Source organism: Lagopus leucura, unplaced genomic scaffold (assembly GCF_019238085.1).
Source record: "Lagopus leucura isolate 7727_CA_CO unplaced genomic scaffold, USGS_WTPT01 Super-Scaffold_100043, whole genome shotgun sequence".
NCBI lineage: Eukaryota > Metazoa > Chordata > Aves > Galliformes > Phasianidae > Lagopus > Lagopus leucura.
This window is the reverse complement of record NW_024962290.1, coordinates 3484430-3509678: the sequence shown is the minus strand read 5'-3', so window position 1 is coordinate 3509678 and position 25249 is coordinate 3484430. Positions and strand designations below refer to the sequence as shown.

At 46.1% G+C, this 25249-nt stretch overlaps 1 protein-coding gene across 2 annotated transcripts; it reads left to right on the top strand.

Moving 5' to 3' along the window:
* Window positions 1-19: 19 nt before the first annotated feature.
* Window positions 20-22011, top strand: MDM4 (MDM4 regulator of p53). Of its 2 annotated transcripts, none has more exons than XM_042884185.1 (11): window positions 20-161; window positions 5391-5497; window positions 8064-8138; window positions 9265-9398; window positions 9833-9882; window positions 12158-12219; window positions 12974-13070; window positions 14449-14609; window positions 15147-15281; window positions 15912-15992; window positions 16550-22011. In XM_042884185.1, exons 2-11 carry the CDS (start codon window positions 5423-5425, stop codon window positions 17102-17104), a joined length of 1425 nt encoding a protein of 474 aa, XP_042740119.1. In that variant the 5' UTR covers window positions 20-161; window positions 5391-5422; the 3' UTR covers window positions 17105-22011. The 2 variants fall into 2 exon arrangements, with proteins under 2 accessions (XP_042740119.1, XP_042740120.1); XM_042884186.1 differs by lacking the exon at window positions 20-161 and adding an exon at window positions 3243-3263.
* Window positions 22012-25249: the final 3238 nt, after the last annotated feature.

Below are 25249 nucleotides of genomic sequence, written 5' to 3'. Positions count from 1 at the left end.
CGCCGTGCCGGGCGCCGCACGGAAGCCACCCCGCAGCCATGTTGACTCCGAGGGGAAGTGGCGGCCGAGGCCCCGCTAAGATGGAGGAGCGCAGCCCGCGGGGGGTGTAGGGGGGTTTCCCCCTAGCCCGGGCCACCTGGGGCCCATGGAGCAGCTGTAGGGTGAGCTTCGCCGCTGCCAGCACCGGGGGAGGCTGCGGGGTCCGAGAGGGTGCGGGGAAACGGAGAGCGAGGCCTGGAGTGGGTGGGCGGCCTCTGTGGGGGGGGGGGGAGCCGCCCCCGGGGGGGGGGGGCGGGAGCCGCAGGCCGGGCCGTTGGCCGCTGGGGGCAGAGCTGCGATCCCCACGTGGTGCCCGGGGAGAAAATGAAGTTTCCAAACTTCAGCGTCGTTCTGATCGCGTGTTGTGCTGAAGGCTGGAAGGGGTCCTCCTGCTGGCTGACAGCTGACGTGAGCTCACAGCGAGCTCCAGCCTTCTGTTGCAGCCGTGAGGGAGATGTGAGAAGTGCTGCTTTGTGGTGCACCTCTGCGTTATTGCTCGCTTTTTCCTCTCTAAACTCTCTCACAGCTCGTGGTTATCTGTGACTTTGGTCCTTTAGCAGCACGGTCGGCATCTCAGAGGAGCGTGTGGCAGCCTGGCTACAAGGGGAGGAGGCTGGGTCTGCTTGTACCGTGCTGAAGCCTTCACATCATTAGCCTCAAGCCGTACCATGCTTTTCCAGGGCCAAAGCCTTCAGCAGTGTAACTGTTGAAGCAGTGGTTCTAGGAGCTGTATTAACAAGAAAGAAGTGTTTTCAGAGAGCGCGAATAACTCAAAGAGCAGATGAGCGATGTTTTGCAATTATTACACAAGATGAACTTTAGATGAGCCCTATTTTTTAGGGTTGTCAGCCCTGGCTTGCAGCCAGAAGGGCTGCAGGTCACTGGGTTAAAAGCAAGGGTGAAAAACTGGGTCTTGGGTTTGATGGCAGCGGAGTTTAATAGATGCAAATGATAAACTATGTTGGAGAAAGGGTGACAAGACTGGCCAATGAAACAGCGTTGTTACAGGTTACACTTACATCTGCTTTGGTATTTGTTTATGCCACGCTGCCCAGCAGCTCTGTGTCACAGCAATGCTCCAAGCAGGGTGCTGGGGCTGCTGCTGCTGCCAGGTGGGTCTGGAGGGTCGCCCAGCTCTGCCCTGCATTGCACTTAGCACTGGGAGACTGGGTGGTAAACGCTGATGGAAAGAGGTTGCAGTTTATGTACTGAGTGCTCGTGTCTTCAGGGCTGTGTTGAGGGCTGTGTGTGGCAAACAGACTTGCAGTGAATGCTTATGTGTTTAGTAACTCTTTTATAAGAGTATTACAAAAGCCCCCAGATGTTCAGCTCTGTGCAAGCTCCTCAGGCAAACATATGCAGCTAGAAGATAGGATTAAATTAAGGGCTTTTCACTGCTGTAAGAAAAATAGGTTTAGGTGATTAGCTTCAGTTTCGCTTATATTCTGAAGTGCTTAACACTGTATCTGTGCTGTGACAGGAACTCTTAGCATAGTGATGTCAGGGTATTATATAGCCACTATCTGGTGCAGGAGAAGCTTTTTTAATTATCTGACTTGCTTCATCTTTGTGTTAAAATTGTGATATTGATTTGACGCCCCCTTAAAGCACTATTTGAGAAAAGTAGCCTAGGAAGAAGAAACGAATACAATGTAATATGTTAAAATGGAGGTTAATGGAAACAGTGTGTGCGGTGGGGTAGAGCTGCTGCAGGGTTCCAGACATCACCAGTGACAAAGCTGTCAGCAGCAGCTGATTTAGGGAGATTTGCAGAGCCGTTTGCCAGCATTCATTTATAATTGAGACAATCAGTTTTGTTTTTCCTCCTCTTTAACTGGTTTTGTAATGAAATAGCATTGCATAACATTTGTACTTGATAACTGCTCACGTTCATCAAAGGTTGGGGTATTTTGGTGGGCTGTGGGCAGATCTTAAGGTGAGAGCACACAATGAAGGTGCGACATCTCAGCAATGAGACTCTTATTAGGGGAAATTCAGGCTTTGTTGTTGTTGCTGGATTTGGATTGTAGTCCAGAGCAGTTTCCAAAAAGGATGTTTTGAAGCTGGAGTTTCAAGTGAACGTTAAAAATAGTAGCCCTGCCTTTAGCTACCATAAGTAATGCATTAAGGGAGTTCTCCATTGTGAAGCTGAGCGTTTCTCTGGATGCTTTTCCTAATTGAATGCAAGCCAATATCAAAGCAATGAGCCAGAGCCCCCCAGCACTGCACTCAGGAAGACAAATACCTGCAAAAAGGCACTGCAAAGGTACCTCTTGATGTTTCCTTGGGCGATGCCTTGCAGCTCTCCCAGAGGAGATGGGTGGACTCGATGGGAGCTCAGAGATGCAATCAGGTGCAATGTGTGGTGCAAAGAAAAGCAGCAGCGATGGGCTAAAGATGGGCAGGGTGTGTTTTACAAGGAGCAGTAAAGCTCTTTTTAGCCAGCTGGCTGGTAGGTGGGCAGGCATGAAAACTCACTGATAGGACCAAACCTAATTGACTGTGACTCAGTTGTCAGATTAGTGCTTGCTTGGACTCTTCTCTCTGCAGTTTCTCTATATCTGATAGTGAACACGTGGTGAGTTTATTCTGTTTTTGTAGAAGTTGTGCTTTATTTGAAAGCAGGAAGAAGGGTGGTAACTGGGAACAAGAATTCAAAGTCAGGCATTAGCCCAGTGTTGAAATGAGCTATGACTGAGGCTGTAGATCCACCAGACAGCATCATGTCTTCTTTATGCCCCTTGCTGCTCTTTTGACTTTGCAGTAGATAGAAACTGCATTATTGCTTGACAGACTTAAAGCAAACCGAAATAGAATTAGAGCTTCAACTTTACAGGCAGTGCCAGAAAACATCCATGCTCCCAAAGCCTGCACCCACATGTGGGTCTCTTAGTTAAGCTCTTTGTCTGAAGCTTCGCTTTGTGTGAGCATCAAATAAGCTGTGATCTCATGGGGTCCTGATCTCTTTCAGGAACTTTTACTCACAAAATGGGCAGGCAGCTTGTTCCTGTAGTGTGCATGACCATATAAAGCGTTCAGATGGAAAAAAAAAACCACCCGTTACTTCATGACTACTTTGTGATTCATGATTTGTTCCAAGGCTTTGGTCTGTGGGGACCAGCGTCTGTTACACATGTGGCTCTGAAGCTGTAGAGCAGAACAACATTAAGTTCACTGCTACTTTGTTGTCTACAGACTTGTCTGGACGCCTTCAGCATCGCGGGGTAAATATGTGGCATGTAAGAAGTGGATTCAGCTGGAGGGGAGGTTGTGGAGGAACTGACGATGTTTCTTTCTGGCCAGCCCCAGCAGGGGAGGCAGTGAGGTTTTCTGTCCTGACGGTGCTGGGCAGAGCAACTGGTGGCTGCTTCCATCATTCTTGTGGGTATCTGCAGCCTGGGCATGTCTTAGAGCTTGCATGCTCATTTAGCTTAATTAAAAGAAAGCTGCTACTACAAGTCAGTGCTAAGAGTCAAGCTTACTAAAAAATACAGTTTGCCTGTGAAGTCTGGAGGCAAGATGATGACTTGTCTGCCTTCCTCATACAGGCAGTACTGAAGCAGTTAAAACTTGAAGACAGTAACTGAGGTGTAACCTGGAGGAGCAGAATCTCTTTCCAGGAATGCAGGGTGGAGGGGAAACCCGCCGTTCTCTCCTCTTTTGCCTGCTTTTCACACCTCCTGCAGCTGCCACCCAAAGCTGATGCATTTAGCTGCAGCTGGCAGGGAGCTCAGCCAGGCTCTTGCAGAGTGCTCACAGCTCTCGTCAGGAGCAGAGGCACAGGGGGGGACTTGGAGCAGGGAAGTTCAAGGCTGGTGAGTGGAGCTGCAGTTCAAAGTGCAGTGTAATGGGTTCTGTGGGTGGCTTGTGTTGCAGCACGTGTGGCATTATGGAGTGGGGAGAAATGTAAGGCTGGCAGTGGTTTTAGGTATTAAGTCACTAAAGTTATACCTACATGTGGTGACTCCCAGCATTATGTGCCCAGCTTGGATTTGAGGTGCATTAATCACGCTTTATTTAGAGATGCTTGATCTTTAGGGATGATTTTGTTCCTGGCAGTGCTTTATTTCTGAGAAATGCAATGGTGTGAGGAATAGCAGCAGCCTTTTGCAAGGTCACAGCATCTCTCAGTAGATGGGCAGTGGCAGGTGGGCAGTATCCTGACTGTGTCACTCTGGATATTGACTTGAGAATGCTTTAAAACATTTTGCTTGTTGAAGTGTTAGCTCTGCCTGCTAGATGGGTGTTTGGTCTGTTTTGTCATCCACCATCTTAAAAGCAACATTTCAATCTGTGTAGGCAAGTTCAGGAGCCAGGCTTTGCTATTTAGTTCATCTCCTGCTCTGCCAGAATGTCAGCAAGAGTCAGCTATAGGATTTGTTTTATTAATGCCTTAAGGAGAAAGCAACCAGATCAACGTTGCAATGGAGAATTCATTGTAAGAACAGCATTGGTGCTGAGTCGGTGCATGCTCTAGAGCTGAGGTGATGCTGTGTGAGAATAAGAGGTCAGGACTTCAGCTCTTTCTCTAGCAGGTTCAATCTCCTTTCGTTCAGTAGGTGGTTAATTTACACTGTCCTTTCTCTTTAAATATAGAGAAGGTTTTGAACCTGCTTTGCATGGGGCAGATTGTACCGAGCTGTGCTGAGAGTCTGAGTCATTACCAATCATTGTGCTTATGGAGCTGGGCTCTCTGGGTGGATACTGAAACTGATAGGGCCTGACACATTCAAATAGCTGCAGGACTTCCCCTTTTGTTCCTTTCCAAGAAGGGATCACTTCACCTGCTCAGCCAGTAATGCTGTTAAGCTCGTTCATTTATAGCCTACATCTGGTCATTTGGGGTGAAGGCTGCAGCAGCTTGAACAGATTTTCTCTTGAAAAAGCAGGTGGGGAACGTGCTGATCACTGCCATCAGTGTTGGCTGCTGGGGGGGTTACTCTCCTGTAAAGATTTCCCTTGGGGTTATTGTGACTCAGCTTCTGCTTTCTCCCCCTGTGACTCCAGGGCCTCAGCACGTTAAGAATTTGCTGATGGCGTGGTGCAGAGCTGCAGTTTGCCCCCAGCTGGCAGATCCAGGTTCCTCACCCAGCCACCCTGCATCCTCAGTGCCACAGCAGCCCCAGTGCCTGCAGAGCTGTCCCAGCTCCCACCCAGCTGTTGGTTGGGCACTGAGGCAGCTCTGTTTTAAAAGAGCAGCTGTGGGGGCACAGCAACATGATCATCGTTTTAGATATGTGTGCAGGGCTATTTTTAAACACTGACTTCCTGAAACTTCTAAGAAGTGGAAGTGATTAAACTCAAGACCAGGTTTCTTGGCTTAACTGGTACATGAAACTTCTCATTTACAGGTTTGTACCATAAACAGCTCATCACTGCCACAATGACATCTTCAAGCTCTGCCCAGCATCCAGCAGCTGAGAACGCCTGCAGAATCACCCTTGGACAAGCTAACCAGGTAATTATCTCCCCCACTTATCTTCATTGCTTTCTCCTCACTAAAGCTTCCACTTCTTCCATTAAATCAAAACTCTCTAATGACATTTAGGTAGGAAGAATTTAGCATGATGGAATATGGCTTTTATCCTGAAGATTTCTGTTAGCTTTCAGCAGATCAGAGATTTATGAGTGTTTTAAAGGGAATAGAAGGGAGAAAGCAGATAAATTGGACCATAGAAGAAAATGCATAACGCACGTTTTTGTATTGGAGCTTTACTTGAAGAAATCCATATGCAGGCATTGCTCCTAATGCTAGACGACTTGTGACAGCTGCATTGAAGCATTATGGCTTTGTATGTTAAACTTTCTTCAGTCAGTACCGCATCCCCAGGGCTCGTTTTGAGGTCAGCACTGAACATGCAGCACTCGTGTCACTGCTTCTTCTTAGGGTGTCCCTGCAAGAAGCAGCTGCAAGCCAAGGGCAACGTGGCAGGCGTGTGGTTTGGCTGTGACACAGCATGCTGACAGCCAGTCGAAGAGGAAACACGCTGCAAAGAGTGGCTAGAGAAACCTGATCTAAAATCAACTGTTTCCCTTCCAGATCCACTTCACTTGTGCAGGGCATCTCCAAAATATGAAGGGAATGGGCAGGAGTGAAAGTAAACGGATGGCGTGTTAAAGATCCTCCCATTTGAGGCAATTCCTGAAGCGTTGAAATGCAGCCAAGCCCTGTGCAGTTTATGTATCTGCTTATTTATTCAAACCACTTTGCTTGAAAAAAGCACATAAATAGGCTCTGATATTGTTGTGAAAATATTGATGGCCAACAGTTTCCGAACTAACAGTTCTGTTTTGGCTGCACTGTAACAGCTGAGGGCTCATTTTGCATGGATCAAGCTAACTAGGTTGCTTCTTTAATCAAAAGGAGATGCGTGAGCAGTTATTTCAAAATCTATTTGAGAGTGGTCATTAGAGAAATGAATGAGTGCAAATACATAATTTATCTTATTGAAAACCGTATGCTGATACAAGCAATTGCTGTGTTGTGCTCAGCTTTTTCCAAGTAAACATGCTGGTTCTGGGAAAGAACAACTCATGTCCAGCCACAAGCCTTTATCTGAGCTTGAAAATATATCTAACAGTCACAGTAATGGGAAAGCAGGGAGACCAGCTATGCTTGCAGTAGGAAATAATTTTTTATGGCACTTAAACAGTGGAACAAAAGCCTTGCAAATATGCTGCCCAATAGCTGAGTGACAAATTACACTTGTGACAAGCAACTAAAACTTGTGAAAACAGTGCTGCAGCTAAATCTGGCTGCTGAGGAAATACAGGGTTGCAAGGGAAGGGAATAAGTATTGCAGCTGCATTTATATAGGCAGAAAGGAGAGGTGTGTATGAGGCCCAGGTGAACCCATTTGACTGGGAGGTGAAGGTCTTCACCTGCACAGATTGCATGCCTTGAGAGCCTTGTCAAAGTATAAAGAAGCCAGCAGTGAACGTTGTGTGCTAAGAACTGGGTGTTTTTTCCAGTGACAGATTGAAATATCTTGCTGTTTTAGCACCTGAGAGACAAAGAAGGAGGGCAGGAAGCGATTCAGAGTGGGAGATGTGTACATTAGCATACAATATTGTGCACCATTCTGTAGCATTCAGCTTCCTGGCAGAGCAGCGTGGGCTTTCTGACATCTTTTAGGAGGGTGAGGCTCTCCTACGAATGATTAAAATTCTTGTGGAGCACACAGAGTGGAGGGGGAAGCAGCTATATAAAACTCACTGTAGTTTTATATAGCATCTGTCTCATGTGCTACTCAAAGCTGCTTGGGAGTGTGGGTGAAACCTCAAGGGGTTGTGGTGCAGTTGCATTGTTCTCAGGGTGCTTTACACATTACCTAGTGAAGGTTTTGTTTATTGACTGAAATCTACAGAAAGCACAGATTCTGATCCTTGGTGTTAATTAACCACACATTGTCTTTGACGTAGTCTTATTACTAGGTGCCTCTTCATGGATCCTAATAAATACATCCCTCCTGAGGTCTGTACAGAGCACGTTCAGTCTGTTCTCTGCACTGTTTGAGGGCAATCAGCCTTGCTGAACTTATGTTTCAGTATATGGGATGCCCCATGGTTGCTCCTGAGTACATGACTGTGTTTGATTAGTCACTGCCCAGGCCTCCATACCAAGGGCCTGAGTTTCCTATCTTTCCTCACATGATGGATGACATCAAAGTTAATTGAGCAATGTGAGTGATTAAAGCCTTTGGATCTGTCTGCCCAAGTTCCTTTATTACTTTTTTGCCCTGCACCTGAGTCACAGTGATGGTGCTGATTTTCAGACCTTTTAGCTTCTCTTCAAGCATTTGACCATGCAGATTCCTTGTTAAAGAGTATCAGCTCTCAGCAGGTTAGCCTAAGGCAAGCCATGTTTCCCTATGACCTCCATCTCATAGCACAGTTGTCTCTGCACAGTGTGGCGGCCTCAGGCAGCTTGAGCAACTGAGATCTGCAGGCATTCATGCTGGGCTCACATTCTTTCTCTCATTGCTTCTCATCCTTCAAACAAAAATCTGTGCTTTGTGTTTCAGGTGCGACCCAAACTCCCTCTTTTGAAGATTCTGCAGGCTGCAGGTGCCCAAGGTGAAACCTTCACCCTGAAGGAGGTGGGCTCAGTTTCTAAGCACTGAAAGTGTGCCTGTCCTGTGTGCCTCTGCTTGGTGGATGGTGGCTTGGTTTTGGTTTTTGGAAGGATTTGGGACTGGCTCTTGATTCTCCTGTACTTGGAGGCCCTACCTGCGGAGCAGGGATTCTGTACCCATAGGGCTGTTGGGATTTAATTGGTGGTTAATTGTCAGGAACCTTTGAAAGAACTGAGAAAGGAGGAAGAAATATAATCAGAAACTGCTTTGGAGAAAGAAAAGATGGAATAAATAGTCTCCTGCCTGAGAGAGAGTAGGAGATGCTGTTCAATTGTCTTACTTGGTGCATGAGAGCCTTAAAAATTGGATGCTAGTTGATACTTTTAAGTTCCTTTTGAACTTGCTTGTCAGCTAAACCTGAGAGACCCTGCAAATTCATTTATTTTTAGATTAAAATGCAATATGTGTACAAGATTAAAAAAATGACACTGGCTGTGATTTACGAGAGTAGCCTGTCTGGAAAGAATTAAATGCAGTGGTTTTTCATTATGAATGTGTCAGATATTCCCGCAGAGCTCTGTGACTTATTTGAAACACTTATGCATTTAAATAACTTGTTTAGCTTCCACAAAGTTTTGCAAAAACAAATTGAATGCTTTAAATGGGGGCAGTTCAGTATTAAATGCAGGTTGCTTGTACGGATTAACATTTTAACTCAGCTCAGTCAGTTTTTCTGCAGCAATTGGGGTGCTGTTAGCATCATTTTGGTGGCATTTGCTATCATTCAGGAGGGTCACTTTGGTGGGTAATGGGGGTGGAACTTGGCCTGTATTGGGCTAAACACACTTTTTCTCCTCTTGTCCTCCTCGCTGTAGCTGGCATTTCTTTTTAAATTGGAGTAGCAGGGGGAACTACTGTTTTCTGTCCTGTTAGTTGCAAGCCTTAAGCAATGTGGTAAAGCTTCCTTGTTTGAGACACTGGTGGGTGGCAGAAATGCAGAACAAGCAGGTGCTATTCAGCTTACAGTGAGTAGGAAGCAAATACCATAAACTATAACATATACCATAACATATACCGTAAACTAACACAAATTTCCAGAGTCTTTGGTTTCAGCTGCAGATGTGGCTAATGAGATGTTACAATTCCACAGGTTATGCATTACCTAGGACAGTATATCATGGTGAGGCAGCTGTATGACAAAAGGCAGCAACACATGGTGTATTGTGGAGGAGATCAGCTGGGAGAATTGCTGGGGCTGGAGAGCTTCTCCGTAAAAGATCCAAGGTAAGAAAAAGTAACCTTTAGCACACGCTGTATTGTGGAGATTGCTGAGTGAGAGACCCTTGGTGACACTGTTCCTATTTGCAGTCACATAAATGAGTGCCAAGTGCCCAGCTCTGTGGCTTTTTGCTAATGCATTTGACAAGTTTGAGTTTAGCTCTTGTTTTGAAGAGCTGGTTCTGAATGGTCCAGACAGCAACCTGTTGGAGGCGACATCTTCCCTTTTATTTCTGTATCTTCTCAGCCAGTTGGTCTCAGGTTCATGCTAAAATCTGCATCCCTCAGGAGTGTTCTGAACCAGATTCAGGAGTGGAGAAAATGCACTGCAGATCCCAGCATCTCTATGGGGATAATAAATGAGAATTTCTGCCACTGATTTGACAGGGTAATGCTGTTTGCTGCTGTGATTATATTCACCACCTCCTTCTTTTCCACAGCCCAGTCTATGACATGTTGAAACGGAACCTTACTTCTGCTGCCATGACAGGTAGGTTTTTCACAGTATGGGCAAGTATATTCAATAAAGTGTTGATGTAACTTGGGTAAGTAATGATATTCAGAGAAGAGAAATGTTTCTGAAGCTGGAACAAACTGCTGATGAAGGCTTTGACAAGAGTCACTTTGAGTGTGTTCTGTTTGTGTGTGTGCAGCATCAGTAGCTGTGGTATGAAATCAATCAGCTGGTTGAGTAATACAGCTGCTTTTAACCAGTGGTCAAACCTCAAAGCAGCAGATAAAATACTGTGGATACCCAAATCAACATAGCTGAAGCATCTCATCCCAATTTTTATTGATTGCTCACTCTTTTGTCAGTTTTGTGACATTCTGTGACTTCTCTCTCTTGCCTCATTTTATGCTTTAATAGTCTTGAGAGTGAGCGTAAAGAATGCTGGAAGCCTAACCTAGTTCTGCAAGCCAAAGAGGGCTGGACTTTACTCAAATCCTGCATGTTTAAAGGCTGCAGTTCTTTGGCTTGTGAGGGATACAATCTATTACATCAGTTTATTCTGAAGTTAATCTCAGGTGATGGCTCCCATGGTACAACTCATCACCTTCGGGTGAAATTAACTTACTGAAGCCACAAGTTTGCAGATCAGGAGTCAGCTGTAGCAGGAAGGTTGTGAAGTCTCGTGTTTTGCTTTCCAGGCTCTCTAAGCAGATAATGTGGGCTTAGTTCTTCATAAGTGCTTAGTCTGTTTTTGCACACACGTGTTGAAGCAAATGCAGAACTTGAGGAGACATGGCCCTGAACTGTTGATGTCTGTTTTGAGCCATGTATTGGTGCCTGTGGGGTCCACCTCCTTTCCTTTCTATTTAGAACCTTCCTAAGCAGACTGATCTAAAGGCTTAGCTGCAGAATAACTGTGTGAGTGCAGTTTCCTTTGCTGGTAGTTCCTTGGCCTTTTACCTGTAAGCAGTGTATGAAGAGCAAAGGATCCCAACGAAACACTCTCCTCTGCTACCCTGTTCCCTCCTACTTGGTGTTTGCATGTGGCTGTGCACGTGTGGCTGGGTGTGCATGTGTTGTCCAGTCGTGCTGTAACTATTGCCAAACCTGCCAAAGGAAGTGCTGTTCCTTTGGTGTGATGATCATTTGGTTTAACCACCATGTGTGCGTGTGTATCTGTGTGACTATGATGCGAAACAAGCTTGGCAGACCAGGCCAACTACGTAGTAGGCAGGATGACTCTTGGTATTGTTCTTCCCTTTGTTGCAACAGAAGTAGCTGAAAGTGCTGTAGGGCTTAAAGAGGCCATCATGTTTTATATTAGCAGCTTGTATTCACTTGCCAAACCAGTACTCATCAGAACATCACTTTTGCAGATTATCCTGCCCACTTCTTCCAAGTGGGCTTGTAGGAAGAGCAGTGACTGCAGTACATCTTGTTAATAAAGATTAAGCTCTGACACAGTGCTCTTCATCAGATGCTAGCCTTACTTGGCTGTCACTTTTAACATGAATCACATGAGGGGTATGTAGGAATGCTACCTCACTTCAAAGACGTTTTGTGTTCAGTTCCTCATATATATTAGCTTTGAATAAGGAAGCCTTCCAGTGCATGCAGTGCATTTTCACACAGTGTTCAGGACTAGTACATGTCATGCAGTGTTAGAAGGGCAGTGCTTCCCTTCTAATGCCACAGTGGAGACAAAGCAATGATGGATGAGCCAACTGGCTTCTTTTTTCCTGCAGGTGTGAAATCCTTAATGGCCACTAGGAAGTTGTGTGGGGATGAAAGCAAACAAAAAACCTGAACAAATCAGTGCATAGAGCCACATCGTTTTGTGGTCCTGTGTGTTATCCCTTCATGGTCCACTTTTCTGCCTGCAAGGTGCAGTTTTCAGTGCCATGACTCAGTGCAAATCAGATTGTTGGTGCCTCCCTGGCATTCTGCAGGGAATTTCTCTGCTGAACTGAAATGGGAGAAAGCAGGAGCCATCCTCTCACCTTTTCAGAGAGTAGATATCCTAAATACAGCTCTTCTGTTATGTAGAAAGACTCTGTAGACTGTTATTGCTATTTAGTTAGGCTGGCCTTTAAAATTTCCTCCATATGTGCCTAGCAAAGCCTGGGGAGTGCCATAGAGCAATGCTTCTCTAGGAAGTGGCCATCTCTCTAAGGAAGAAAGGGCTCTGCTTTCCTAAAGGATTGCCTAGAGGTCTGCCAAGCCTGGGTCGTTGGTTGCTTGCTGAAGACCCTCTGTGTTGTGAGAATGGTTATTACCAGGGAAGGTTTTTTCTTTTGTTTTACCTGCTATCTAGATGCTGCACAGAATCTCGCAAAGGATCAGAGCGTCGATAAGCCAAGCCAAGACCAGCTGAAGGTAAACCCACTGCGTGGTGGTTTCTTTTGTTGTACAGAGTGCCCCTTCTCTGTACCTGTGCATGGTGGACTGCCAGAACTTTGTGCTGCTTGGCTGCTAGGTTCTCACCTTCCTGAAAAGTTCTTGGAGTCCACACAGCAGGGACAGAGCGACCCTTCTCTGTTCTCACCATAACAGAGTGCCAGTCTCTGAGCGCGTTTCTCTGGGGTGTAGCACTTCTAGTCCTCAGTTCCTCCAGCCTGCTCTGTTCTTTTCATGTCTTTCCCCTTTTCCCACGTTTCCTCTCTGAGTAGGAATTGCCAAATCATTCAGCATTCTAAAAAGCGTGGACGAGTTTTGTGTTTAGGAGGATTGTTCTCAGAAGCTTTCAGATGGAATCTGAAACCTAGGAAAAATCTTTGCACGTTCTAATTTAGCTCAGGTGTATTTTGGGATTAAGGTTAAACTGATCTGGGAGTTGTCTGTTCAGACTGGGGGCCAGAGAACCACAGTTTTACTGCATTTAAGATGGCAACTTTTGGACTTTTTGCCAGTCTTAAGATTTTTCCTGGGTTGCAAGTGTGTTGTTTGTGCTGATTACAGATGCATTAGTGTTCCTAGAGGGTTAACAGTGTGTAGCTTTTGTTCAGAAACCTCTATTTATCTTCTTGTCTTTTTGGCGTTGTACTGCAGCTGGTGACTCAGAATGGAAGTGCTACATCCCCTTGTCTCTATAAGCTCTGGTGGGCTAACATCTGCTTTTTCCTTCATGCAGTTTAGCCCAAAGGAAGGTTCTGACACTGTCATCATGGAGGATGAAAGCAATGCATCTGCTGTGTCTACCTCAGAGCACACATGTGAGAATTATGAAGGTGAGTGCCAGCTTTTCCATGGTAACAGGCTGTACGAGCACTTCTGCTCCTTCTCCAGCATGGCACGTTGAGCTTTGTATCAGGAAACAGCTGGAGGAGGGTGTTGGGAGGTTAATAAAAACCTGTTGTGGAATATAGTCTTTAAAGCTCATCATTTTATGGCAAAGATTGAGAGAAGTGCAAACGTCTGCCAAGCGTACTTCATGATAGGAGTGCTTTCTAGCTTAGATACTTTGTCTCAAAAATAAACACTGAGTAAATTGGCAGGTTAAGCCCCAAAAGCACAACTGTCACTAACCAGTGCCATCAAAAATCTTGCAGACCTTGCTGAAGGGTATTGTAAATGCTGAAATTAGACTTGTATCTGTTTGTCTTCCCAAGGGACCCTCTCCTCTGATTACACAGAACGCAGCCTGAGCTGTCTGCAGTCATTACCTGCAAACCAATCAGGAGTATGAGTAACAATGGCTATTTTTTTTCTATCCACCTTAAGTGTCATACAGCTCCTTCATGTTTAGACATTTCCTTTGTTTTAATGTCTGGAGTTTTCTTGCTGGTTCAGTCATGGATTTCTGATGTTATGGAAACAGTTTTCCTGTTTTTTCCACCTTCTGCTCACAGATTGTTCTCACATCAAGGAACTTAATTTGTAAAAACAGATCATCTTTGCAATGTGTGGGTATTTCTGGATAAAGTGAGAGCAGTAAATATTTTCTTGGCTGCATGTGCAGAGGAGGTAGAAGCAGTCCTTGTTGGTGCCTTTGAAGCTCTCAGCAGTGAGGAGGGTTTGTTTCAAGGTTATCTTGAAACTTAGACCTCTGAGTTGAGGATTGGAGGCTAAACTGCATGTGCTGATAAGGAGACTGAAGCAGGGAGTTATAGAGGATAGATTTTTACCTTTCCATTTGCTGATTTGACCCTGGTTTGGGAATTCAGGAGCTCCCATCATTTGAAATTTGAACAACATTCAAACCGGTTCTTTCTACATCTCAAGCACTGCAAGAAATCAATCTACTCAGTGTTGTTTTGGGTAGAGTTGTGAAGGGAGGATTCGTGTTTGTGTATTCTTCTTAAAAAGATGGTAATGCTAAATAGAAAACACGTGCAGTTATAGACAGCTGGGAGCTCTGGGATGCTGCTTTGACCTCTTGGCTGTGTGCTGACTGTTATGCCAGATTCACTCGGGTAGATGCACCAGTGCAGTTGTGTGGCAGATCATCTCAGTACACTCCCACAAACTTCAAAGCTCCTAGCAGTAACTCTGGCTGTAAGACAGTGGAAGAAAGGTTTCTCAAGTCAGATGGGGCCAAATTTGTCTCTGTTAGTCTCTTTAATGATGTAGGTGTGGCATGACTTAGATTCTACTTGGCTCTTACAGACAAAGACTTAATAGAAAACCTCTCTAAAAGCAAGAAGCCTAAACTGGACCTAGTGTTTGAGGAATGGGATGTAGCTGGTCTTCCATGGTGGTTTTTAGGCAACCTCAGAAGCAATTACAAGTCCAGAAGTAATGGATCAACAGATATTCAGACTAACCAGGTGTGTAGACATTTTAAAGAGGTGCACTGTATTCTCTTCCTCTCCTCTTTTGCTTTCCAATAATGTTATTGTCCTTTCTCGTCCCTTCCCGCTTCAGGATTTTCAGCCTCTCCCTTCTGTGTTCCAGTCCCAGCCTTTCACATCAGGTGGTTGGTTAACCTTTATAGTGTTCTGAAATAAACAAGGCACTCTGTTATCTGCAGGAGGCCCTTCTGCACTCCAGAGCTTTGATGGTATTGCAGTAGGTGCCCCTTCCCTGTGTTGAAAGTTGTTGCTCAGTGCAGATGTTGATACCGTGGTGGACAGCTGCTGTATGGCCAGCTTGCAAGGGCAATGAGCATCGTGCTGCTCGCCACCAGGGGTGTCTTTGTGAGAGTAGTGCCCTGCCCCTTTCTCTCCTAGGCATGACTGGAGAAGCAGCCCAGGGCCTGGAAGGAAAAAGGGAGAGGCATTCCCTGTGGCTGTGGCTGCAGTGCTGGTCCTCCTGCTGTTGATGCCCTGAGCTCTAAGTGGTCTCTTCTATTTCTTCTCCAACAGGATGTAGACACTGCCATTGTTTCAGATACTACTGATGATTTGTGGTTCCTCAATGAAAGTCCCTTGGATCAGACCAACACTGCAGTCAAAATAGAAACAGCTGACTGCGAGGAAGTGAAGGAAGGTGACAAAAAGGTACCTTTTCAAGCAGGCACCACGTGTGTGTGCCACCAGTTGGCCTCAATGAAGTGCAGAATCCTTTGTTTTTCCCCAGCCTTTCAGTGCTGCGTTAACACGTGAGGAGCTAAGTCTGTAGCCATCCAAATTTGTGTTAGAAAAGGCTGTCACCATTTCATACACAGAGTGATAGCTTTCCTTCTAGTCATTCTGGGTTTCAGTTTAAATGTGTGTATTTTCCAGGCACAGAATGAGTTTAAAATTACTGGCCAACCTGAGGTTTTAATTAGGTTTGTCATAAGAGGAATTAATCAGATGTGTGTCAAAGTAATTCAGCTCATGATTCATGGAATTTAGTAGGAACACTCAAGTATTTGTGTCTGCGTTGGTGTAATTTCTTTTTTTTCTGTGTGTGTGTGCATTAGAGAGAGAGATGAATTCATCACAGGAAAATCTGACTGTAAACCAGCTCAGTGCAAGTTATCAACAATATATGGAATAGATAAAATACACAAAATGACTTTTCATTCACTTCTGTGAATTAATTCTCATGGTGATTATATCATCATTTTCGTTTTGCTGTACAGTTAGGCACATCATAAGTACAGGTTGTTGCAGCTCTTCTGACAGCATTTCTACTTTTCCCAGGTGACTGAGGATGCATGTTTGCATGACTTTGAGGATTCCCAGTGTTTAAGCGACGACACAGATACAGAAGCTGCTTCTGAGGTAGGCATCCCTTGGGTCAGAGTTCCTTGCTTTGGAGTATGCTGCAGCCCTACCTGTACTTAGGAAAACTGCTCTCCCAGCTTCTACAGCTCCTTCTTGCAGTAGGAGAAGCATTAGAGTGTCCCTGGCATAGGGCAGCTGAGTCATAGCTCTTGCCCTTGCTTTTTGGGGTAACCAAGTAAGCTACTGTCAGTTGTGCACATTCAACAGATGCTGAATGATTATGGAGTCTGGCAGATGTACTCCTAGCTGATTGCAGGAGCTCTAATCTTGAGTTCAATAAACTGCACAGCTTGAGAACACTGTATTCTTCCACAGGCTGGGAGAAAGGAAGGACAAATTTAATGCTTAAGGAGAGACCTGCATTTTTAGAATGCACAGAGTAGTAAAATTCTTAGGCTTTCTGAGGTGCTGATAATTGAATCGTGCATCTGCAAGCCTCAGTAGTAGCATCCTATCTTGATGAAGCTTTTTTGCTGCTTTTCCTTTGTTGAGGAGAAGAACTGTTAGCAAGAATGCACTAACTGCTGTTTTTGTCTGCCCCAATCATTCTTCAGGACTGCTGGCAATGCACCAAATGCAAGAAGTTTAACTCTCCAGGCAAACGGTACTGTTACCGCTGCTGGGCCTTACGGAAGGACTGGTACTCAGATTGTCCCAAACTCACTCATTCTCTTTCTCTGTCCAACATTGATGCTATGCAAAATGAAAACAGTGATGAAGGGATAGATGTCCCGGATTGCCGAAGGACTGTTTCTGCTCCAGTTGGCCCACCTAAAGACATGTGTGTGGTAGAAAACAAATCACACGGAGATCCCTGCGGCTCTATTGAGTCCTTGGATTTGGCACGAGAATGTGAAAGCAGGGACTCTCTGTTGCGTTTCACTGAGCGTAAAAAGGAGGAAGAAATACAGTCTTTAGAGAGTATAAAAAAGTTACTGAATCCTTGCTTCCTGTGCCATCACAGACCGCGAGATGGGAATATTGTCCATGGCAGGACTGCTCACCTTGTGGCCTGTTTCAAGTGTGCAAAGATGCTGAAGAAAAAGAGATCACCTTGCCCAGTGTGCAGGAAGGACATTGAGATGGTGATTAGAATCTTTATGGGGTAGTTGTGCCTCTTCAGGCCTTCTCTGCTGAAGGATAGCACACACATTTTCTTGCACTCTACGCAAACCCTAACTTCAGAGCTCGGAGCATGAATACCAAAGACAGTTAAGATTCCAAACTGACCAAGAACACAGAAGTCAACCCTGTATGTCATGTCAAGCAGTGACCATTTCTGCTATGTGCTTAAATGAATGCCTGTTAGGAGTGGGGAGGGACCAGAGTGTTGGTATCGATGCCCTAGCTTTGAAATTATCCAAATCTTTTAAATTGAGTTCAGTAGTTTCAGAAGGCTTCTCTGTTCTGATAACTGATCCTTGCAGAAAGCAAGTTTTGGAGTTATGACTTTGGCTGTTGGAGTGTTCTCCAGGAAGTCAGACACTGTGCAGTGTCTTATAAGGGAAGAGTGTGGTGTGGGAAGGATGGGAGAGAGGGGTAGGTGAAGAGGGTTGGGATTTTCATAAGCCATTTCTCCAAGGATCAGTTCTCATGAAGGCAGTGAGAAGTAAATAGGCAGGTTTCCAATCATCCCTTTTTTTTCTTTTTTTCTTTTTTTTTAATGTGTGTTAGATAAAGTGAAAATCCTTTGCACCCAGACTTGAAATAAGTCCTCTCAAGCTTGTAATTTGTAGCTATCTCAGGTCATGTGCCAGTTGGCAGAAGAATGGGGTGTTACACTGTGCTTTGTTATTAGATCTTTTCATTTGTATTGATTCTTTCTTTTTTTTTTTTCCATTTAAGTACACTTCTGTGTCAGCTTTATAGCTTTGTTGAAGCCTGTCCAGTGTTAGCTCAGAATCTGGTGTGCCAACTGGATTAAATCATAGCAGCTCTTTGCTCGTAGCACCAGTGCAACTTTCACCACTGCTTCGTTTCATCAGGTCAGTCTAGAAGATGCATCACTTCGTGTTATCTGGCTTTGCAAACAGGATACAGGCCTTTTTGGGGATAAAAACAGTCCTGCAAAGCACTGATTGCAGCTGGTTAGTCTGTGGGCTCTGTTTCGTGTTCGCTCTTTTGAGTTTTCTCTGCTGATATTTTTTTTTTTACCCTGTGATTTAATGCTTCAAATCTGTTTCAGCACATTTGTTCTGTCTGTCCTTGAAAGCTACCCGTGTTTGCTCTGCTGTTTGTTAAAACTCAGTTAGGACTTGCAGTTTCAACATGTCTTACTCTTTTCTGAGATTGTATGCTAGAGTGCTCAGCTCTTCCTCCTCTTGTTTCCCTGATGCTTTGTGTTCAGAGTGTTACCCCATGGAGAGGACCTGTGCTCTCATAAGCGGAAGGCAGGTGGGTGCAGTCCAGAAGCAGGGAGGAATTCTAGGGGTGTAAAGCCTTGAGGCCCCCAGAGAGCTGCCTGCAGGCATTTAGGGTGCTCTGAGATCCTGTTCCTCTTCCAGCTTTCCCCTCTGTACGTTCTGGACAGGGCAGAGTACTGCAGAGTCAAAGGGAGAAGATGGTGCTGTGGGAGAAAGTGCTGAGCGTAACTTTCAGTTTTCCAAGTCTTTATTTAAAATGTAACGTTAGCAAACAGTCTTGCCATCTGTCTATTCTGGATTCTCTAATGTGAGCCGAGAGGTGGGGGGGAGGCAGCTCTCAGCTTGTTCTTCAGTGCTTTGAAGGCCTGTATCCTGTAGCAGTAGTGCCTTCCCCTCTATCTTTCAGTATACAGGCATTTGAATTCAGTCCAGCATGTAGGATGCACCCTGCTTTGTCATCTTCTGCACGATTCCCTCTCCAATCTGGGAAGTGTTCTGCAGATAGAAGAAAAGAAGGTAGCTTTTAGAACTCAGAGCTTCTCTAGGCTGCCTCCCAGTTGTTTTTCACACTCCTTGTGCTGGTCCAGTCCTAGCAGGTGTGCAATGGAAGGCCCCAACGCCTGCCTGGCTGAAGGTCCCAGCAATCTCTGATGTCAAAGTTGTTTCTGTGCAACGATATTGGAGTAGGTGCTATATGCAGTCACTGCCAGAAGTCAGATCAATTTTATATTTTACAGAGTATTGTGATTATTTCCATGTTGGTTCTTACTGAGGCTGTTATTGTTGGCTGTTATTTACAGCCGTGTTGTGTAAGAGGATAACTGTCTGACATTTGCTGCACTATCTGAGTACATGGGAGTCAGTCCGTGTGGAAAAATGTACTTCTTGCTCCCCTAACAGAAGGGCTGTTCAATGCAGGTGATGCACTTTAGTCACGCTAAGCTCAGCAGCGTTATCTCCTTGAATCAGAAGGGAGTTCCTGCCCTGTAGTTGCTTCCATCTTCAGATGGTTTTTCCTTTTTTTAAGGAGCTTGGGCAGTGTGCATTGTGGCACTGCAGCACTTCTGAATACTGTGAATTCAGCAACTGTCCCCCCCCAGTTGCTTCTGAGAACAAAATATTTTGCTAAAAGCAGCTTTACCGAATTGGTAGCTGCACTAAAAAGCAACTTGTGTTGACCAAACAAATATCAGGAGAGTGTAGGTTCCTGCAGTCGGTTGAATATCCTTACCAAAACCCTCCTGAGATCTCTATGCAGCTTCTGTTGTGAAATTAAAATTGTCCACGTTGCAGGGGGTGATAAAGAAATCGAATCTGTGGGATAAGCTTTAGAGTCACGATATTCTGATCTGTGACTTTTCCTTGAGTGTGACCACGTTGTTTACAACATGCATTTGCCAAGTTCTTCATTCTTTTTAACTGAAGTAGTGCTCATGATGTCTAACAACATTACAGTTGGTCTTCCTTTCTCTAAAAGAATAAGCTATTGCAGTGCAAGTGGAGCTGGGGTGCCTGGGTTGTGGCTAAGGTGGGTGGGAGGGTTGTAGTGAGGGAGAAAGAGGGAAGAAGAATGTTTTATTGCTTTAACTGAGGCTGAATGAGGTGGGATTCAGAAAGCTGCTCTTCAGGTGACATGCAGGGAGTGCAGGCTGGAGGTGTGGGTTGAAGAAGTAGCTCAGAGCACTGGGTTGTAATATTTCCTTTGCAGTGCCGTGGGATGTTGGCCATACGGTGCTATTAGTTTCCTTTTCCACCTGTGCTTTTTGTTGGAGGTGGGCATTGTGAGCTCATGTTCTCTGAAATCATCCCTGGCATCTCGTTGTGCAGAGCAGCTCCTCTCTTAGCGTGATTTTCCTATGAAGTGCAATATGGCAGAGGTGGTCTGTGGGTGAGCTTAGCAGTGTTGCTGCCTGTCTGTTTTAGGAAGGGCTGAGCACAGCTGCCTTTCAGCTGTCTGATCAGAAAGGCTTCTGTGCTCTTCACTGGCTGCTGGTCCCCAGGGACCTGCTGACATCTCAGTGTGCTCCCATGCTGGGCTTCATTCATGAGATCCCTCTGCTTTTCAGCCAGAAGTTCTGGTGCCATTTAGCTCTGGAACCAGTGCACTTCTTCCATGGGTATTTAAACAGAGCGTGGGATCCATGGATCTGTGCAGTGCTCTGCAGTGTGAATCCACGTATTCACCTTCCCTCTGTCTTGACAGCTGCAGCTGCACGCACTGCATTCAATCCTGCAGGTCTTCCCAGTTTAAGTGCCTCTGTGTAGTTTCTCCCAGTGACTTTTGCTTGCTGCTGCAGCTCCCTTACCAGCAGTTTGCTCAGTTGTCTGTCCCTCCTCTGCTGAGCTACATAATTTAGCTGAATTTATCATTGCCAAAGCTGTGACCGAGGTTGAACATTTGGAGCAGCCCTCAGAGTGCTTGTTTCTTCTGAGTGCTGGGCCTTTCCTTGAAGACATTAATGAACTTTCTGCCTCTGCATTGCATTGTATTTATTAAGGTGCACTCATTAAGGTGTGTGATGGAAACCATGGTACAGCTTGCCAATGTCCTCTCCATCCTTCTGCATCCAGCGTTGATTGTAGCTGATACTGAGAAAGTCTTGGCAGAAAAAAAGTGGCTGTTGGACAAATGGAAACGATGTGAGAACAGAGGGCTTGGAAACCCAGTGGGGTAGCTTGCTTTTGCCTGTTCTGAGCTTTGTCTTCCTCATCTGGAAGAAGAGAAATGCTCTCATTAGAGGCCTTCGGTGGAGACAGTGCGGTTAAGTGATGGAAGAAGAGCCTTTGTCCTGGTGTGTTGTGTGAGGTGGAAGACATTCCCTGAATCTTGTTGCATCTGAACACCTGCAAGGAGCATCAGGATCCTCGAAAAGGAGGTGCTGCAAGGCTGTTTGTTCAGGATCAAGAAGGACATCTGCAGGTGGTGTGGGGGTGATGAGCAGCGTGTGCTTGGAGCAGCTCCAGGACAACAGATCACCTCCAGGCAGCAGCTTTCCAGCTCCAGAAATCTTTGTTGTTGTTGTTACCTATCCAAAATGGCTGGCATTTTCCCTGCTCCTTTGAAAGTAAGCGAGGCCACTCTGTAGCCAGCTGCTCATCAGCCACAAGCTGCTTTAACACCTCTGCACCTTGCTCTCTGCACTTGATCATATGAATACAGATAGCTATTGTGATTGCAGCCCTGTTTTTCTGGGCTTTTACCCTGGTTGTGTGCATCTCCTGCCCACGTGTGTGTGCCAACACCACATCCTGCTGCTCCAAGCAGGCGCTTCAGCAGCACGTGGCTGCTGAGCTCTGCAACAGCTTCATCATCTCTGTTTCATATAAGGCACAACCACCTTTGAGGATTGGTCCAGAAGGATGCATGAAGAAGGCAGGAGTGTGTTTTACCTCTGGCCAAGATAGTAAAGACCTCTTGTTGTGCCAAGTGTGTTCTCCTGCCCGCTCTCCATAGCACGACGGTGCCTGAATCTGTTTTTCTTAAGAGAAACTGTATCTGTTACCCACCCCCACAGTCAGCACAAGCAGGAGCTCTCACTGAACGACTGAATAGTTTGCACTATTTATAAAAGGCACGTAGCACGGAATGGATGGCCTGTTTTTGTGTCCTGCGCCTAATGAGTTTAATTAAATAAAGCACATCATTCTCTTGACGATGTAGGTCAATTTTTTTCCATTCATGCTGCCTTTTGGGGAAAGCTTTAAGTAAAGGCCCGTTACCAGACGAGTCACCTGTGCTCTTTGTATGTTTGTCTTCACGGGGAGGCAGAGACCTGCCAGCCCTCCCCATGCTGCAGGTGGAGGGGAGGTTCTACTGCATGATTTGTCTGCAGCCATGGTAGCGTGGGGTTGGCTTAGCCTACCTGTGGAAGTACTTGCTGTGTGGTTTAGGAGCTGGAGCAGCTCCCAGTCCCACTGCCACCCCTCCTGCAGCTCCCAGGCCGTGCAGCTCACTAGAGGGCACCCGCCTGCTGCTGCTGCTGCTGAAGCAGGATGCTGGTAGCTTCCTTGCAGCACTCAGCTCCTCGCCTCTGGGCTGTGCACAGCAAACCTTTAATGCTGGCATAAATAGGTTGCGTTGGGCAGTGGGGGTCCTGCAGTTGGGATTCAGCTTGCCTTCGTTTCCTCTTGGTTTATGGGGCTGGTTGGAGACCAGCAGGCTGCACGTACTCAGGAGGAAGACAGATGAACACGCTCTGCTCTTTTGTGTTGGAAAGCAGCACCACGTACGCCCTGCAGCGATTGATCACTAGCAGCTTGCCAAGGAGGAGATGTTGCTTCATAATAAGCATCTTGACTGCATTGTAGGAAAACAATAAAACTCCACCTGTGGCATCAGAACAGGAGAAAGGAGAGCTGCTTTCCCCATCCCTGACACAACGCTACCTGCTGTGTGGCTCCTGTGCAGCCCCCTGCTTGCTCCTGGCTGTATTTCTCTGAGCAGCTTTGGGGAGGGCTGGAGTCCAGGATCACCTGTTGGCAGGCAGCTGGTTTGCACCCAGCAGCCATTCCTGTTCTGCCCTGTAGCAGCTGTAGAAGCAGTAATTAGGTTTGCTGGTAACCCCTGCGAATCTTGAAGCCTGCAGGGAAGTTCCTGGTTCTGCCCCTGCTGTCTTCTCTCAAAGTAACCTTACTTTGCACCCTGCCAGCAAAACCAACCAATCCCAACATGTTCCAAAGCACAGGAGCTGCACGAAGCAGATCCCGTGGAGCAGAACATTAAAACACTCATCAGCTTCTGAAGCAATTCCCTTCCTTCTGCAGGTCCCAGATGAACGAGGTGATGCAGTGCTGCTTTGTGCACTCCGTGCAAGAGGAGCCCTCCCTGAGAAGGAACGATTGCATCACTCCTCTGGGAGCCTTCCTGTATGTGTGCAGCTGGCCAGATGTTTCCACCAGGCTGGGTAGGGAAGGAGGCTGTTACAGAGCATCTGTGTCCATCCTGCAGAGCTTGGCAGGCTGAACAAATCCTCCCATTTCTAACAAAATGTATTGGAGCAAGATGGAATTGCTCAGCTCAGAGTTCAGCTTAACTGGGAGGGCTGGTGGGGTGTGAAATGCTGAAACGAGGTGGCCGTTCATCTCCTGTGGGAAACAACAGTGCAGAGCTGGCATTTCATCCTCATAGGTGCAAGTGGGATGCGGTTCAGTGGGGAAGAGGTAAGCAGGAAATGAAGGCTTTGTTTTTACAGCAGCATGCCATATAGCAAGGCTGCTCCTGCGTGGCTGCTGCTCTCTGAAGTCCTTCAGCCTCATCTTTTGTAGGAAAGCAGTGGTTTGGGGGCAGTGTCAGTGGCCCAGGTGTCAGCAATAGGGAACCCTCTGAACAAAAGCCCTCTGGAATGCAATCCATGTGACAGAGCAGCACACTGGACAAAGAGTCACCTGGCTCTGGAGTAGTGGCAAAGTCTGCATTAAACCATCCTGGCACTGCAGTACCCCCTGTGCACCCAGCAGTAGATCAGGAAGGACATTTCCCAGAGTGATTTAGTGGGATGCTTGAAGTGGCACATAAACGTTTGCATATTGCTGCGAGCGTGGGAGCAGCTTTACAAGTGCTAGGTGTTATTATTTTGTTTGGAAACGGTGTTCTCTTTAAAATCAATACCACAAAGAAGAATACAAGAGCAAGCGAGCTAACTTGCTACAATAGTCTCATTATTGCCATTAGCAGAGGATTGTAACCCACACTGACAGCCCTTCCAGCTCCAGCTGTTCCTCTCACTTGGCATAAAGCAGCACTCACTTCATCCTGACAGCACTCTTATCGCTGACCCTTGCTTGGAAAATTGTATTTTCTCCTCCTACCTGGAAATGAAATGTTGTAGACGGGCCTTTAAACCATAAAGAAACAAAAAAATAACCCTGGATGCGGCTTAAAACACTGCCCATGAGCACTGTGCCATCAATCAGCCCTGCTAGCACTGAGCACAAGGAGCGTGGCCCATTCGTTAGGTGGGCAGCACATCCTCAGCTATTAACCCTGTGCAGGGAATTGGTGACTGCATGGCTGTGCATCACGGTGGGAATGCTCATCCATCCTCCTGTGCCTGGATTCTGCACGTGCATTGAGTTCCCATCACTCTCTGATGGTTTGGGTCCTATCCATCCAACAGCTGCAAGCTCTCACTTTGGGTCTGAGGCCTGCCCTGCTGATGGGGGATGTTTAATTCATCTCCTTGGCTGCTCTATCCTGATTTAACGTCCTATAGGTGCCACTTATCACTCTTCTCCCCACTTTCCCTTAATGCTGTGCGATTCCCCTGTTAAATATTTACTGTTCTCTCCATACCAGTGAGGCTCACCTTTCCCTTCAATTTCAATTAAAGATTTATCAGGTAGGCATTGGCATCCATGGTTCAGCCCTTGTCCAGCACAGAGCATCCGTGTCGCTGCACCGGGACGAGGCAAAGCCTCATCACTGCTGTAATATTTATAATGAACCAACTTTTTTAAATCAATATTTTATTGGGGAGGTTGCTGGGGTAATTCACGCTCTGAGCATCCTGCCTCCGCCAGAGAGAAGCCTGGTCTATTAGGAATAATTAACTTTTTGCTACTTACCTTTCGTGAAGTCGTAAATCTTTAATGCTGGCTGGGAGTTTAATAATGGAGGTCGTGACCTCAAAGCTGACAGCAAGGTTAGGGATGGAAGGGGGGGAAGCTGGGAGCACAGTGAGGATGGAAGGCACAGGATCTGTGCTCTTCCAGCCCAGCTGTACTCACACAGCTGCTTTGCATGGAAGGAGAAAACCCCCACATTTCCAGGAGGAAAACCCAACATTTCCATGCAAGCTGCTGCCCCCATCCATCCTCTTCGGGCTCTTTCTCAGCTGCTGAGCAGCACTCAGAGTTATGTTTCCAAGCAGGAAAGGCAGAAGGCTCCTCATT